This window comes from Protopterus annectens, chromosome 5.part0 (assembly GCF_019279795.1).
Source record: "Protopterus annectens isolate FY-2018-M chromosome 5.part0, PAN1.0, whole genome shotgun sequence".
Taxonomy (NCBI): domain Eukaryota; kingdom Metazoa; phylum Chordata; order Ceratodontiformes; family Protopteridae; genus Protopterus; species Protopterus annectens.
In genome coordinates this window covers 1,245,513,551-1,245,527,309 of record NC_056735.1, presented here as the reverse complement: position 1 = coordinate 1,245,527,309, position 13,759 = coordinate 1,245,513,551, and the positions used below count along the sequence as shown (strand labels likewise).

Below are 13,759 nucleotides of genomic sequence, written 5' to 3'. Positions count from 1 at the left end.
GGTTCATGTTCGGGATTTTATATAGGAAAAACCGAACGTTGTTTTAAGAAACGCATTTATGATCATTTGTACTCTATTAAGAACAAGGATATGAACAACGCGCTTAATAGGCATATATTTGAAAATGGATCTGAGCATACTTTTAAATTTGGTATTATTGACCAAGTGAAGATTGACCCCAAGGGAGGGAATTTTAAGACCTTGTTGAGTAAAAAGGAAGTTTTATGGCAGATCTATACAGATGCGGTTAGAAAACCAGGTCTCAATGATTTTATTACGATAAAACCTATTTTAGAAACGCAGTAATATTTAGATTTTATATCAGTTATGTTCAGTATTTATAATTATATTTTATTAAATCCATTATGTATGTAGTATAGAACTATTTATATTTTTTATTATATAGATATTATTGTACATTTTATGAACATTTTATTTGTATACATTTAGTCCATGCCTAGTATGTCACTATTTTATTATTTTGTTTTATCAGTTAATATTTATTATTCTCGTCGACTAATATCTATGAAATTGTTTTTATATAAACTCAACTATTTGAATATAGACAAGCTGACAGTAGAAATGTTTGAGTCAAGTGTCGGCAATCGATAAATGTTGTTGCTTTTAAATTATATATGTTTTTTATGCAACTATGTTGCTTTAAGAAGGCATTTTTAGGGAGGCGGAGCTGGTGCCAAAAAAGTAATTTAAACTGTTTTTAGCCATCAGTTATGGCATTCTGATGAAGTCCACATCAAGTGGATGAAAGCGCTTAATGTTTTCTTGTGTGTATATGATCGAATAAAGGAGTTGCTTTCACCACCGGTTATCATTTATTGTGCATCCGTTTATACTCCAGCATTTCCTTTTTGACTTTTCTGGTTTTTCCTTACCTAGACGACTGGCTCCTTACCACCCCCACCAGGCATCTATTCTGCTTAGCCCAGGGATTGCTTCCTAATACTAGCATCCCAATTGGGGATCACCATAAATTTCCAGAAGTCCTCCCTTCAACCAGTTCAAGTCTAGAAGTTCATAGGGGCCGGAATAGACACGCTTCAGACCAAGGCCTTCTTGACATCAGACAGACTTCGCAGTTTGACCTTACACGTTTTAGCTCTTCTTCAGTCACCTGCCTTGTCAGCAGAGTTGGTCCTGAGAGCTTTAGGGTCCATGGCAGCAGCAATCAATCTTGCGCCCTTAGCTCGCTTGCACATGAGGGTTCTCCAGTGGACTTTGCAGGTTCAGTGGTCCATCCTTCACCACCCTTTGGACTTAACAATTCCTCTCAGCAGAGTTTGCAGAAATTCCCTCGTAGTGGCTCCAATCTCGAGAACTTCGGGAAGGACAACCGTTTGTTATGCCGCAACCCCAAGCCACGGTGACCACGGACGCTTCTCGCCTTGGGTGTGGGGGGAATTACACGGGCAGAACTGTCCAAGGTGCGTGGACTCTGACAGAGACCATTCTGCATATAAATGTTCTGGAGATAAGGGCGGTGCTTCTAGCGTTGCAAGCCCTTCATGCCTTTCTTCCTCCAGGGACTATTGCAATTCAGACAACATGTCAGTAGTCTGGTACATCAACAAACAGGGGGGAAACCAGGTCTTACCCTCTTTGCCGAGAGGCCATGAGAGTTTGGGATTGGGCGATATCCACCAACCACTTTGTTAGCAATGCACATTCCGGGTCGGTCCAACATCCTAGTGGACAAACTGAGTCGAACTATCCTTTTGCCCTATGAGTGGTCTCTGAATCCCTTAGTAGCGAAACAGATCTTCCGCAAATGGGGTCATACTTGCTGTGATCTCTTCGCGTCGTCTTACAACGTGAAGTGCAGCAAGTTTTTCGCTCTAATTCCCCCTCCGGGGGAAAGCCCCAGAGACTCTCTAGTCCATGCTTGGCCACCCGGTCTTTATGCTTATCCTCCTCTTCCGTTGATGACAAAATTCTTACAGAAAGCTAGTCAGTTGGGGAACAAGATTATCCTCCTAGCCCCATTCTGGCCTCGTCAAGCCTGGTTCTTGTGCCTACGGTCTCATCTTATAGCTCCTCTTTGGATCTTGGATCCCATCCCGGATCTGATATCTCGTCCTTCGGGATTGAGACCCCTGAATCTGGTCGATGTCAAGCTCTCAGCTTGGTTGATCCAGTTCCATTAGTTGCTAGGACTCCCAGTATCTCGTCTCCAGTTAGATCTATCCTGGTTGCGGCACATAAGCCTTCTACCAGGAAGGTTTACAATGGTAAATGGAAGCGGTTTTCCATTTGGGCGTCTCATAGGAATTTGGACCCTTTCCCTTCTCATATTTTTCAGCAAGGGGCCAGTACTTCTACTGTAAAGGTTCAAATGGCTGCCATCTCCCATTTTCACATTGGAGACTATCTCAGTTCCCCTCGCTTCCACCAAGATTTGGAAGACCTTTCCCCTCGCTTCCACCAAGATTTGTAAGACCTTTCTGAAAGGTAAGTTTCTCTTGAGACCTTCTGTCAGGAACTGCGCTGACTGGACCACCTTTTGAACCTGCAGCTTCTGTTGATTTGAAGTTCTTGTTCTGGAAAACTGCCTTTTTGGTAGCTATTACCTCTGGTAGAAGGGTGTCGGAGCTTCAGCCCCTCTGTGTTAAGCCCCCGTATCTTGTTTTCCATAAGGACAGGGTCTCTCTCAGGGCTAACGCATCCTTTCTACCCAAAGTGGCCTCTGAGGCGAACATCAATCAGTCCATTAATCTCCCAGTTTTTTTTCATTTGTTAGATGTTCGACAGTTACGTTTTTATTTACACAGAACTGCCTTCCACAAGTCTGATCAACTCTGTTTCCTTTGCAAAGCCCTTCTTGGGTAAGCCAGTTTTGAAGTTGACTCTGGCCATATGGATTTCTAATTGCATTCTGCTCACGTACAAACTATCTGGCCTACCAGAGCCTATAGGGGTTCGTGCTCATTCTGCTCGCTCTATGGCTACATCTGCTGCTTTCTGGTCTAGAGTCCCCTTGAATGACATTTGCTCTGCGGCTACTTGGGCTTCCTCGCATACCTTTATCTCTCACTATAAATTGGATTTAGTGTCCAGAGGAAGGGTGGCTGGGCTTTTGGCTCTGCAATGCTCCGGAATATCCATCCTTGAGGACCTCCCAAGTTTTTTGGTAGCTGGGGACTCTGTCCCACAGGTAGATGACCAAATGAAGTTAACTACTTCAGATAAAGAAGCTATGTACTCACCATAACGTTCCCTCTGAGTAGGTAACTTCATTTGTCAGCAACTGACCCTCCCTCCTTACCCCTAACCTGGTTATTTGATTACTTGGACCCTAGGATGGTTTACCAGGTCCTTTGTTAATCCTTAGGTTGGGATTCTTCAGGTTGTTGTTTTGTGGTTGTATAGGTGGGCAAACGTGATCTGAGGATTGGAAGGAGGTCGTAGGGTATTATGGGTAAGGGGGAGGAGCTTGGAGCTCGGATCTCTAGCTTGGAAAGCTGCCGGCTCAGATCCAGGTCAGATCCGATACCCACAGGTTGCTGACAAATGAAGTTACCTACTCAGATGAAACGTTATGGTGAGTACATAACTTCTTTTTTTATGCCTAAAGTGGTGTTTAGTGTGGCTCTTAAATCAGACCATTCATCTGCCAACCTTCTTCCCAAATCCACAGAACAAAGGTGAGCGGATTCTGCATTCATTGGATGTACACAGACCACTAAGATTCTACTATGATATACCAGCTTAGGTTTTTTTGTTTCATAGCACATAGAAGTGATTTATTTTTAAACACTATAGTTTAGGTAGTTTTTATAGTATTATCTTACACTTATTACAGAATTTATATATTGTTTTATGTGGAGTAATTTGTTTTTTATTATATAGTATTACTTTAAAAGTCTTAATTGGATGCAAGTTTTGATTGGGCTATACATATATTGAAGATATATATATATATATATATATATATATATATATATATATATATATATATATATATATATATATATATATATATATAGAACAGTGTTTTAAAGGTGTATCTGATGATGCTTCTCAAGTGCAAGCGCTTATCTATGTCTACCTCTGTGAATAAATTACGTTTTTATTGGTATTGCTAGCCTGTTTCACTTCCTCCTTAGTTTGGATTTGGCTACGTAGTGTTTATCAGGTTGTCTGGCAGTTAAGTCTTCTAACAGTTTTAAGATTCTACTTAAACAGGACAAAATCTCTAAGAAAATCTGAGCAATTACTGGTGGCATTTGCTGCAGGGGCAGAGGGGAAGGCTATTTCAAAGCAGACTATTTCAAAATGAATAAGCCATTGTATTTGTTTCTGCTACATGCACCATGGTAAACCTGTCCCAAGGGGATCAGCTCCCATTCCACCAGGGCTGCATCTACTTCTGCAGCCTTTCTCAGAGGGGTTCCTACCAGGGACATTCTAGAAGCTGCTACCTGGAGCTCAGTTCATACGTTCACCAAACATTACCATTTACCTCTCCTCTCCAAATCCAGAGCAGGCTTTGCCACTGCTGTCCTGCAGGGCCTTATAGCTGCTCCTAATGCTGTATAATTCCATCCTTTCAACCACAACTTTGGGATTCTACCTAAATGTAATGACTGCAACAGTGAAACACGAAGAACATAGTACAGTTGTGTACACTTACCATAAATGTAGATGCTCGATTGTATTCACTGTTGCAGTCCTGGTTACCCACCCTCCATCCCCCTGTTTTTCTCTTACTGTACCTCATCTTTCTTTTACTATGCTTAAAAGCTTTTGTGTGTTTTCTTTTATTTGGAGGTATATTTTTGTGTTCTAAATTATTTATATAGCCCTCGGCAAATCCATCTACACATCAACCAAAAGGAGATGATAGCCATCCAGCACGCCTTGATAGCTTTCAAGCCCCTTCTCTCCCCAGGGGCTCTCCTGATCAAAACGGACAACTCAACTGTGAAGTGGTATTATCAACAATCATGAAGGGACTCTGTCCTATCCTCTATGAAGGCTGGCCATGACCCTTTGGCAAACAGCCTCTGCCATGCAACTCCACCTATTAGCACAAATCCTACCCGGGTTCTCTCAACTCTCTGGCTGACCACTTAAGCAGAAATCTTCTGGACCCACACGAGTGGCAGCTCAACAGAAGAACCTTCGCCCTAATAACTCAGAAATGGGGCACCCCGAAGGTCGACCTCTTTGCCTCCCACACCAACCATCAGCTCAGCAAGTTCTGCACCAGGGAGCATCTCTACATGGCTTGGAAAGTGGATGCCCTGTCCTTCCCCTGGGTCAGTCTATCGATCTATGTCTTTCCTCCACTACCTCTCATCCCCACGGTGCTGCTAAAAATAAAGGAGGGAAAAACCAAGGACAATTCTTATAGCTCCAGACTGGCCTTGCCAGCACTGGTACCCTTTGCTGCGCAGGCTGTCCTCTCTGCCACCTTGGCATCTCCCTCAGATTCCAAACCTCCTGACCCATAGGGATGGGGAATTCATGCATCCCCAATTGCCGACACTCAATTTGGCAGCTTGGCTTACTCCCTAACCACCGATCAATCTGCCAGTGGCACAGACATTACAGAACCAACTGATATTGCCAACATCCTGGCAGACTGGTTCAGTGCTAACTTTACCCCTCCCCTCACCCCCTAAAAGGCCTATATCTATACAGGAAGAATGCAGAGTCCCTGTAATCACAACTTTACAGGTAAAAGCAGCACTCTCTCTAAAGCCAAAAACACAGCATCCATGGGACCGGAGAACATCCCAGGCTGCGTTTTACACGAACTTCAGAACGAAGTGGCTCCCTACCTAAGCACCATGTTCAATCATAGCCTCATGTCAGGCTTCTTGCCCACTGAATGGTGCACAGCAATAGTTATCCCACTCCCCTTTGTAGAACCACCACTGATCCTGGGAACTATCGCCCTATTAGCCTGACGAGCCTGGTCCTCAAGGCCATGGAACGTATTATCATTGGAATTCATAAACAGACACTGGTAACCTCCAAACTCTGGACCCCACCCAGTTCGGGTTTGTGAAAGGCATGTCTTGCCTCCTGAACTTGGTCGACTTCTTTGAGGCAGTCACCAAAGCTGTAGACAAGGGTAAGGTAGTTTGCACAGCTTATCTTGACCTCACCAAGGCTTTCGACATCATCTTGACCTCACCAAGGCTTTCAACACCATCCCCCATTCTGGAATTATAGCTAAACTCACTAAACTAGGTATAAATCCCTAGGTCACAAGATAGGTTGCCAACTGGCTCACTGACAGAACCCACACTGTAAAAGTTGCAGACTCCAAATCTGACTTCAAACCAGTGACAAGTGGAGTACCACAGGGTTCATTTCTGGGACCTCTCCTGTTTTGGTATCTACTTCTCTGAAGTACAGGCTAACACAGAAGGCCTCTGGCTAAGTTCGCAGATGACTGCAATCTACGAGCTATAGTAAGAGTCCCCAAATGATGTGGACATCCTACAGAAGGGCCTCACTCAGACAGATGCCCGGTGTCAGAGCCATGGCCTCAAGTTCGATGCCAAAAAGTGCGTTGTTGTACCCTTCAGTAAAACTCTGTACCCATGAACTACCACATAGGCGGCAGTCTTAACACCGAATGTGTGATAAGAGACCTTGGGACCCAGGTGGACAGTGTAGTCTCTCTTGATAATCACTTTGCCACAGTAGTCAGGAAATCCTACATGGCACACCTCCTCACAAAAGGGCTCTCATCCAGGAAAAAAAGAGGTCAGTGTTGCCCTCTACTCGACACTCATTAGACCCATTATAGAGTACAATGCCCCTTTTGGAATGTACCTCACAAGACATCTGCAGCAGCTGGAAAGGCCACAGAAATACCACACAGAATTACTGGCCTCAAACAGATGCCCTACGCTGATTGTCTCACACTCCAGCTTTACTCTGTAGCATATCGCCTACTGTGAGGTGATCTCTGCCTAATGTATAAAGCTATGTCAAACCCAGAGCTGTTGGACATGCTACACCTAAAGAAATCCCAATCCCTCCGAGCTAGATGCTCTAGGGACCTAAACCTTGTCACCACAATAAACAACTTGCTGGAGGGATAGATTCCTGTCCTAGAGACTTCCTACTCTGAAACAAGCTACCCATCTATGTCAAGCAAAGTTCCTCATTAAAAAATCTTGAGTGGATGGGAATTAGGAAATACACCTCGGGGTTCACTTCTGTGGCTCTGCTCACCAGGGGCACAGGAAATTAACTTAACTTTCTTGAGTTGAGTAAGCCAGGGAACTATGTTGGCTAGGCTTACTTGGGCCCTTGGGCGGGTAACCTAGTACCCACCTATGAACCTCCGCAAACAGGTTCTAGATGTCATGCGTGAGGCCAGACGCCCTAGCAGTAGGAAGTCTTATGCTGACAAATGGAAAAGGTTCTGCACCTGGATTCAGGCTAAGGGAACCAGTACGGCACAGCCCTCCCTCCCTCTCATCCTGGATTATTTAGCTGACCTGCTACACAGTGGACTCTTCCTTTTCCTGTATTAAAATTCATGCCTCTGCTATCTCTGCTCATTTTCCCACTGAGCAGCCCCTTTTATCACACCCTCTGATCAGACCGTTCCTAAGAGGGGCTAGCAACTTGAGGCCACCCAGAAGAGCAGCAACCCCAGCTTGGGACCTTAACTTTATGTTGGAAAAGTTCCCCCTCCCCCTTCGAACCTGCATCTTCAGATCTACAATTTCTGTCCTGGAAGACTGCTTTCCTTCTGGCCATCACGTCATCTAAGAGGGGTCTCCAAGCTGCAAGCACTCATGGCTGTGGAACCCTTCATAATGTTCCATGCTGATATAGTATCCCTCAGGACTAACCCAGCCCTCATCCCCAAGGTGTTGTCCAGTGTGGCTTTCAACCAATCCATTCATTTGCCCACCTTTTTCCCTAACCCACAGAACAAGGGGGAAAAGGATCCTGCACTCTCTACCTAGACAGGACTAAAGCCTTCAGAAAGTCTGATCAATTGCTGGTTAGCTTTGCTGCAGGGGCAGAGGGCAAAAGCCATCTCCAAACCAACCATCTTGAAATGGATAGCACACTGCATCCGTTTCTGCTACAAACAACACTGAAAGCCCCCCCCCCAAAAGGGGTCAGGACTCACTCCACCAGAGCAGCCTCCACCTCTGCAGCTTTCCTCAGAGGAGTCCCCACCAGGGACATCCTGGAAGCTGCCACCTGGACATCTGTTCACACCTTCACCAAACATTACTACCTGCCTATCTTCTCCAAATCCAGGGCAGGATTTGCCTCGGCGTCTTGCAGGGCATCCTAGCCAGCCCCTAGTTTCCTTGCCTGCCTCCACCTTTTTCCTCCGCTTTGGGAATCGACCCAAATGCGATGACTGTGAAACACTAAGAACATAGTACAGTTGTGTACACTTGCCATAAATGTAGATGTTAGAGTGTATTCACTGTTGCAGTCCTGGTTTCCCTCCCTCCATCCCCCTCTTCTTTTTTCTCCTTTTCCTTACAAGGGACAAACTGTTTTACTTTCTACTGGTGGGGCTCTTCCACCAGAACCTGGCTCCCACTAGGGGGCTCCTGACAGGTTAGGGCAAGAAAAACTGATGTAATGGCATTTGCTGCCCTATTATACTACTGACGACCTGGTGTCAGTCCTGAAACGACAGCAACCCACACAGAAATACTAAGCCTCTGGTATTCGGGCCGGCCGAGGGCAAATCTGGTAGGGATAACCCAAATGTGATGACTGCAACAGTGAATACACTCTAACATCTACTTCTAAGGTAAATGTACGCAACTGTACTTTGTTGGGCAGAGTCCCCTCTCCAGTAGTATATACTTATTTTCAGCACTTTTGTGACTGTCTGAGCAAATGACAAGACTTGTCATTTACTTCGACAAATGTCGCATCTGTGTGTTGGTGATTTTTCAGTGTTTTGATGTACTTTTGAGGTAACCCGTTGTGATTAGCATCAAAAATATTTGCAAATAAGCCACTTTACTTGGCAGTAGTAGCTCTAGTGGCCCTTTAACTGAAATTGAGAAATATCCATTTTTATATGCTTAAATATAGTAACTGCCATATTTTCACAACACCTTTACAGCCCTGTTGGGTTAGCACAAGTATGTTTTGTAATGTAACTGAACAGTGAGGCTCTCCAAGCTGGTTGGCAATATTGTGGCCTTATTTTTCAATATTTTAAAATTTGTTGTGCTATCCAAAGATGCATTTTTGTGGTTTTGTTTCAGGGGTTTCAAGAGACGTGCTCCCCGTGCAATTAAAGAGATTCGCAAATTTGCAGTGAAGGAGATGGGAACACCGGATGTACGTATTGACACTCGACTTAACAAAGCTGTTTGGACTAAAGGTATAAGGTATGTACTTGGCGAAATTTGGCTTATTTGAAGAATCTGCTACAATCCGTAGTACATTGTTCAAGTTTGCCTGATTGGACACTGTCACCTCTTGTTAGAAAATTTCTGTTGAAAGTTGTTATACATGTGGGATTTCCGTTCGGTCATAAAGTATTACTTTAGATCACCTTTTTTAGACTATATGATTATTAATCACATTTGATTTAATAGTGTACTGGCTGCAGCTATAATAATATGGAAAGGTGTTGGTTTTATTACAGGCTTAGTAGTAGTAGTGCAGATGTTCTTCGTGTTTCACTTTTGCAGTCATTACATTTGGGTTGTCTGCTTGCAATAGCCCTCAGTCGGCCTGATTAACAAAGTCTTGGGTCCTACATCAGTTGCTGTCTCGTCTTCCGTGAAGTCAGGTCATCAGGGGTATAAAACATGCAGCCGACATCATTACATCAGTCTTTCTTGACATGTGGTGCCCGAAGCAGAAGCAGTTGGCAAGTGCCAGTCGGCCGACTCCTGAAATTTTCATTTTCGAGTTTCAGAACCGAAGTCTTAAACTATAAAAGTCAAGTTCCCCGTTGGGGAAACTTTTTCTTGCTCTAAACTGATGTCAGTAAAAGTAAATAATTGCATTTCTTGTGGAAAGCAAATGCCTCATAAAGATTTTCATTTGTACTATATTCCTTGCCTAGGCCCTGACCACGACGTACCTCGCTGTCGGTTTTGTGCCTTGTTTAATCCACAAACTGTCCGTCGTCAGTATATTTGCGCTTCTAAATTTTTTGATGCTCTGTTCAATTATCCTGATGTGTCTTTGGTTAGCCATCCAACTACCGACACTCCGAAAAAATGCAAAGATAAAGACAAAGACAGGCCGCCCAGTTCGCCGGTACTCAGTGAGGAGCTTTCGCAGCCCCTGATAGCCGCAACTTCAGATTTGCAGGCCTCTACTGAGACCCATTCGGAGTCTGGTATGCCATGAGATGCTTCAACTGTGGAAACTGCGGATGTCTCTACCTTGGATGGGTCCGGAGCCGCTGTGCAAGCACTGGCTTCTGAGGGTGTATTCAGGCCTAATGACTTAATATTAAACTGGCGCCATCTTCAAGGCCTAAAACTCGAACCATGCCTAGAAAACTATTGCCCAGACTGCATGGTCAGGCCTCTATGCCTAAAGAACAAATAAGAGTGACTGAAGACCTTATTACTTTAATCAGGGGAAGCCAACCTTCCCCCTCTAAGAGACCTAGGACTGAGTTTGCTTATGATACTTCTGACCATGTTGAGGACTCTAGTCCCTCCGCTTCCCCCACAGAGGATTTCTCTTTTGGTGAAACCTTGTATACTTTTCAGGGAGCTGTTTTGTTGGGAAAGTCAGGATTTCTCTGATTTTAAAAAGAGGCTTAGGGATTTCTTACTCCTACCCCAGCACAGGCCTTTAGCTATACCTCCTATACAGGACATGGTTGATGCCTTTTCGGAATCTAGCATGGACCCTGACTCTCCTGCTTCCAGAAAACCTGATTGATATTACAGGGTTCCTGACTCTCAAGTTCCATTTCAAAAATCCTATTGCGGATCCTGAAAAATTTCACAGGGACCCAAGGGCATTAAAGCTACTACTGCCAAAAACGCTACCCCTTCAGGGCACTGGGTAGATGGGGTAAGAAGGTATACGCTTATGCAACTTTGGCCATTAGGGCCTTAAATTGCCAGTTTCTTATGTTGTATCAGCTGCATATTATTGGATTGCTTCAACAGAAAATGATGTTGATTCCTGATTGTGCTGAAAATAAGGATTTACAGGATTTTATGCATTCTGCTGCACAAGTTGGTAAACATACATTGCAATGTGGTTTTGATTCCCTAGAGGTGTCTTGCAGGGCTGCGGTAACTGGGTCTGTACTTAGAAGGAATGCCTGGCTTAAGGAGCAATCTTTGCTTGATCATGCTAAAGCAAAATTGTTGGATGCTCCTTTAAATCAGGACCGCCTGTTTGGCAACAAGGCAGAAGAAATTCTTAAAAAGATGGAGGAAAAAGCTAAATCTATGCAAACTGTTGAAGACTTTTTACAAGTACAATCTCCAAGATTTAGTAGGCATTGACCTTCTAAGAATTGGTCCTTTCCTGCCTCTTCCAGACCTTCAGTCCAAACCCAGATCCAACAGAGCACCCAGGCTTCACTCCCAGGGGACGCACAGGACTAAGCAGTGGGGGACTTCCACTTCCAAATTTGGGAGTAATAAAGCTCCCCCCTCTGGTAAAGTGTCTTAATGATGACTCTCTAAAATTTTCAAGCACTTCTCAACTGACTGCCCTTTTGGGGGGAAAGATTGCACTTCATGCAAAGAACCGGGGGCTCATTACCCAGGACAAATGGGTTTTAAGTATAGTGTCCTAAGGATACATATTTCACTTCCACACGTCACCATCTCCAAGCGGGTGGCCGGATCTACCTCCAAAGCATTGGGCAGAGGCCCGAATGCAAGTACTCTCTCTCTTAAGCATAGGAGCTATTCAGTTGGTACCAGTAGAGAAAAAGGGACAAGGTTTCTACTCAAGATTTTTCCTGGTACCCAGAAAAGACAATTCATGGTGTCCTATCCTGGACCTGCCTACTCTAAACACCTTTTTGGTGATTTGAAAAGTCAAGATGCTGACTCTTCACCGGTTGCTTCCTATGCTAAGCAAAGATGCCTGGTTGGCAACACTAAATTTAAAGGAAGTATACCTGCACATCCCAGTCAGGGAATCTTGCAGAAGATGCCTACTCCACAAAGCAGGCTACACACTATCGGTTCTCTGCACTGCCCTTTGGCTTATCTACTGCGCCCAGGGTATTCACAAAGTGCTTAGCTCCAGTCATTGCATTTTGCAGGCAAAGAAATATTCAGATATACCAATACCTGGATGACTGTCTAATTCAGGCAGAAAACCAGGACATACTTTTGAATCATCTGGCTTTTGTACAGAGGGTGCTAACTTGTCTGGGGTACACTATAAACTAAAATAAATCGCACCTGGTACCCTGTCAACAAATTATATTCCTGGGAGCAAGCTTGAATACAACTTCCCAGATGGCTTTCCTCATGCCAGAGAAACAAATTCACTTGACAACCTACTTCAAACAAGTGGTCGCAAAAACCCTGCTATCTGCAAGGCAAATACTACTAGCCTTGGGGTTCATGGCCTCCTGCATTCTTCTAATTCCATATGCAAGACTGCATATGAGTAAACTACAGTGGTATCTAAAAAGCCTATGGTGTCAACATTCTCAGGATCTAGAAGCAATGATTCTTATCATTCCTTGTCTACGCCTAGAGTTCCTTTGGTGGGCAGAGGCCTGCCACCAAAACAAGGGACTACCAATCACACTACCCCCTGCCGCCCAAACCCTAACAGATGCATCAGACTATGCATGGGGGGGTGGGGGGGTCGCACCTGGCAGGGAAGTGCATTCAGGGTTATTTGGAACCCAATTCAAATGCACCTTCACATCAATCATAAAGAAATGTTAGCTGTGCAGAATGCTCTGACAGCCTTCAAGGACCACATTCTTCCAGGACAGTTAATGATAAAGACGGACAACACCACTGTTATGTGGTACATAAGCAAGCAGGGGGGTACACATTCTTACCCTCTCTGTAGACTAGCCATGGCATTGTGGAACACAGCCTTGAGCTACCAAGTACATCTACAAGTTCAATTCCTGCCAGGAAAACTAAATACACTGGCAGATGGACCAGAACCCTCATGGACCCACGCGAGTGGAAACTGGAACCAAGGCTTTTCAACATGTTGGCAAGCAAATGGAGCCCAGATATAGACCTGTTTGCCTCTCCCCCGAACTACCAATTGAACAAATTTTGCACAAGGACTCCCCACAAACAAGACTGGAAAGTGGATGCTCTGACCTTCAGCTGGAAAAACCCATCAGTCTATGCCTTCCCCCCTCTGCCTCTGCTCTCCCAAGTACCACTAAAAATCAAACTGCACAAACCAAGGATGATTTTGATTGCTCCAGACTGGCTGCACCAACACTGGTACCCCCTCCTGCGCAGTGTGTCACGGTTATCCCCATGGCACCTGCCTTAGACTCCTTCCATGTTGTCTCAGAAGCTGAGGGTGCAAAATCTGGTTCTCCTGCTAACACTGAACCTTGCAGCCTGGCTAATTACATAATCTCTACTTTACCATCCCTCGGTAAACCTGTGATGGATATCATTTTAGAGGCAAGAAGGCCTAGTACTAGAAAATCTGAAAAATGGAAAGATTCCTTGCCTGGAACCAATCTCAAGGGATGAGCACAGCAGTACCCACTTTATCTTGGATTTTACAATACTTAACTGAGATGCTTCACAAGGGCCTGTCTTTTTCCTCCATTAAAATCCACGTCTCA

The 13,759-nt window shown here is 44.5% G+C and overlaps 1 protein-coding gene across 1 annotated transcript in view; it reads left to right on the top strand.

Moving 5' to 3' along the window:
• The window catches only part of LOC122802071 (60S ribosomal protein L31), a gene marked incomplete at its 3' end in the record, with an annotated part of 32,758 nt that extends 23,393 nt beyond the window's left edge, over positions 1-9,365 (top strand). The window contains 1 exon segment of the mRNA XM_044071781.1: positions 9,240-9,365. Within this exon segment, the coding sequence (XP_043927716.1) occupies positions 9,240-9,365 (126 nt within the window).
• Positions 9,366-13,759: the final 4,394 nt, after the last annotated feature.